Here is a 3,403-nt window from a genome sequence, read left to right as displayed (position 1 = left end):
TATGAAGCGGCACTAAGGCGGAGTTCGCAACTAGCCTGTGTTCTTCAACTACACTTATGTGGTTCCATTTTGCATAATTCACTAAGTGGGATATGTCACCTTCTCTTGACGTCAGCGTGAAGAATGGAGAAGGTGAGTCTGGTCTCTTCCACTGTCAATACATGACAGATTGTAAAGGGGTTTACTCCACAAAACGATATTCCCTTGAATGATGATTGAAAAATTTTTCGGAGCATAACAAGATTTAAAAATAATGATAGGCTTTATGTCTATTCCGCCATTTTCTCTCATCTTCAGAGAAGTCTCAGGATGCCACCATAATGGCAACGGAAAGCAAACGCCATGGTAAAGGACATCTGTCCAGGTTATTACTGCTGGGTGGTAAACGTTAACGGGACGGAGGAAGTGAATATGCTGCGGAGGGGGAATCGGTGATGACTCCAAACAGAAGGACTGAAATTGATGTCTACTCTTGGGAAGCACCCCAGGCATCATCTGGAATAGCTTAGGTGCAGAGTTTCCCCGCCATGCCCGCATAAATTTGTCGATAAATTGAACTCGCGATAAACCTTCTACTTCTCCACTTGATGGATGGAGCCCGCGTAGATATGGCTGGGCAGCTTTGAAGTGAGAATACCTCGATAAGGAGGAACGGACGCGAAACCCTTATGTTATACTCCGTCCTTCCTTGTATAAATCTACCTTTGGGCCATGCCAGTTACAATGGTACTTTCTGTATGCTGAATATATATACATATTCTGCTCAAGTGTTATGTCTTTTTTCGACTTCAGGAAAGTCTCAGGGGCTACATATGTGTGCATACGTATAGAATTTTTCCTAGTCGAACGTCACCGATACAGTTGTATATTTCCATACTGTTTTATACTTAAATGAAATAATTCAAAGCAAAATTATTGAATACGCACATCCTTATGTGTAAAATGTTTTAAGAAGACAACATCGGCACATGCATTTACATATGTGTGTTCAAACCCACCTGTTATCAATTCATCACAGCATTATCCATTTGTTAATCACTAACATCTTATTCACTTCTGATCAAGATTGATGCATGTTTGCACACCTAAACGTGTGCTGAATTTTACTAATACACGTTCAGCTAATATTACACACACAGCCTACATTTACACATGCTAAATAAATATTAATTAAATTTCACTTAAACAACATCAGCTCTAGGCAATACTCCTTCCATTTGCCATACTTATGAGTGTTTATGGAGTAAACTTGGTCCACTGAAATTGATATGCACTCCCATTCACTATGGAAGGGTTTGAATATCCTGACAACCTCAAGAACACACACCAAAGACTTCATCATCGAAAGAAACTGAAAATATTCAACACACCTCTATGATCTGGCTGGCAATTTATACCAAACCTCCTCTGAAATAGGCCACCAAGCAAATGTTGGGTGGGCGTCCAGATGCATAAAGTAAAGTGCCTCGCTGCTCGACTGGACCAAGTTTTGGTGGAATAGTAGATGTTGACAGAAGAGGGGGAAGAGGTGCCAATTAAGTTAACACCTGATAGTGCAAAAGTCGAAGGTCTCAACATTCCAACCATTGTAGAATAATTATAATATTTCCAAACGAACATTTTCGCAGACATTGGTTTTATTGGACGACTCATCCAGGCCACCGATCCGCGACAGTGTAAGGGTGAGAAATACATCACCCTTTGCTGAGGGCGCGATTTGCGTGTAGGGATGGAGGTATGATTTTTCATCGGTATCATGTGGTAGATAGTGGTTCACAGCTGGGTTCAAAGCTGTCGCATTAGCGTAGTGGTACCGAAAAGGCGGATTCGGTATGCATCTGGTGAAAGTGTACTCGCCTCCGAGACTAGTTTTTCACAACGAGCTATTGAAGTAAAACCTGATTAGTGATCTTCTAGCCACCACTGCTGTATCCCCCTAGTTTCCTTTTCTTCTCGTCCATTTCACAAGGCGAAAGGGATGAGTGTCTGTTCCTGTTACTGATGCAAATCCGCATGTATGGGGACACCTGAAATTGAACTTGGTCGATCACTAGTAGTAGTAGAGGTAGTAGTCTTCGCGAGTGGTTCAAAACGCGAGATGCACCATCAGGTCGCCAAGCATGATGTATGGGAAAGGGAGAGCACTATGCCACAGCAGTGATAACTTCACTTCTCTAGACACATTTAAGTAGCATGTTAGGAGTTTTAGGAAGAAAGTACTAATTAGGACTGCTTTCGCGCATCAGTTATTCCCCTGACCTGGGATGGTAAGGTGCAGCCTCTTCTGAAATGTCGTATTAAGAACGCCACGGCCAAACGTAATGCGATCCTCAGGGTCCATAGCTGGATTCTAAGAAACCGCAGTGGTATCTTCCTGCGCATGTTTGCCATTAGTCTTGCCGTAGTTGAAATTATCGGGCTTGGATGTGTCCATCGACGGTGCTATGCATAAAACAAAAGTAGTCTCAATATTTCTTATATTTATTTGTAAGTTAAAACGAAAGTAAGGAAAGAGGTACATTGTCCGATAAATCGTATTTGGAAAGGAACGGATTGACGAGGTCACACACACAATAATTTATAGGGTAGTGTTGGTATGGTGCTGTTGGTTTGGTATGCTGTTCGAATCATGTTTCCGAGATTATAAATTTTGCATCTGGCTTCAAAGGCAGTGCCATTTTCATTAGGAAGATGGATTAGGAGAGGACAGGCTTTGTTTGTAATTAGGCATCAGCCAATTAAGTGGGAATTTTCAGCATAGTTGACATAAAGTATTCCATGGACTTAGGATCCATACTGTTTGGCCGATCACACATCCATCTATCAGCTTGTGACATCTTAGCATCAGATCTCTCAGCCATTGGCATCGTTCTGGGCATATTTGGCATTGTGAGTTGACTGATGACTGGATTGGCACTAGACGAAATGGCATCAATGTTGGGTATATATGTGATCATCCGCTGGAGCAGTCTCGCGTCCATACTTGTTACGATATCTCTCACGTACGGAAGTCCTACAGTCATTGCAATGCATATGCGTCCACACTGGAGGCGTATCTACCGAATCCTGGTGCGTGTATCAAAGCTTATTGAAGAATTTTCAGATCTACATGCATGAGAAGTTGATTCAAGTTAGGCGTGTGGAGGAGCATTGATTGGAGTACATGTGGATCCATGGTGGACACGTAAGTGGAAGGGTATGGCATTTGAGGCTGTGGATACATTGCCTGACCATAGCTTGACACACCATAGTCCGCATAAACTGATGACCAACTCCACTTCAAACCCTATAGTACGCTCTAATCCTACTTTGCGAATAGGAGGCCTAGATTGACACCTTGCCTTTGCCTGGTAACTGCCACAACCGCAATCTTGGAAGTGGCTGAGGCGTAGAATTGAGCTTT

At 42.6% G+C, this 3,403-nt stretch overlaps 1 protein-coding gene across 1 annotated transcript in view; it reads right to left on the bottom strand. All coding sequences in view use genetic code 11, as the record gives it.

The window, feature by feature from the left end:
* Positions 1-2,738: 2,738 nt before the first annotated feature.
* EGR_10312 (hypothetical protein) overlaps positions 2,739-3,403 on the bottom strand; it is a gene marked incomplete at both ends in the record, with an annotated part of 2,548 nt that continues 1,883 nt past the window's right edge. Inside the window, one exon of the mRNA XM_024499561.1 lies at positions 2,739-3,044. Coding sequence (XP_024346023.1) covers positions 2,739-3,044 — 306 coding nt within the window. The remainder of the gene's footprint in view (positions 3,045-3,403) is intronic.

The sequence above is a fragment of the Echinococcus granulosus genome (genome assembly GCF_000524195.1).
Source record: "Echinococcus granulosus chromosome Unknown EG_S00208, whole genome shotgun sequence".
In the NCBI taxonomy this organism is placed as follows: domain Eukaryota; kingdom Metazoa; phylum Platyhelminthes; class Cestoda; order Cyclophyllidea; family Taeniidae; genus Echinococcus; species Echinococcus granulosus.
The sequence above is the reverse complement of the archived record's forward strand: the minus strand, read 5'-3'. Positions and strand labels throughout refer to the sequence as shown.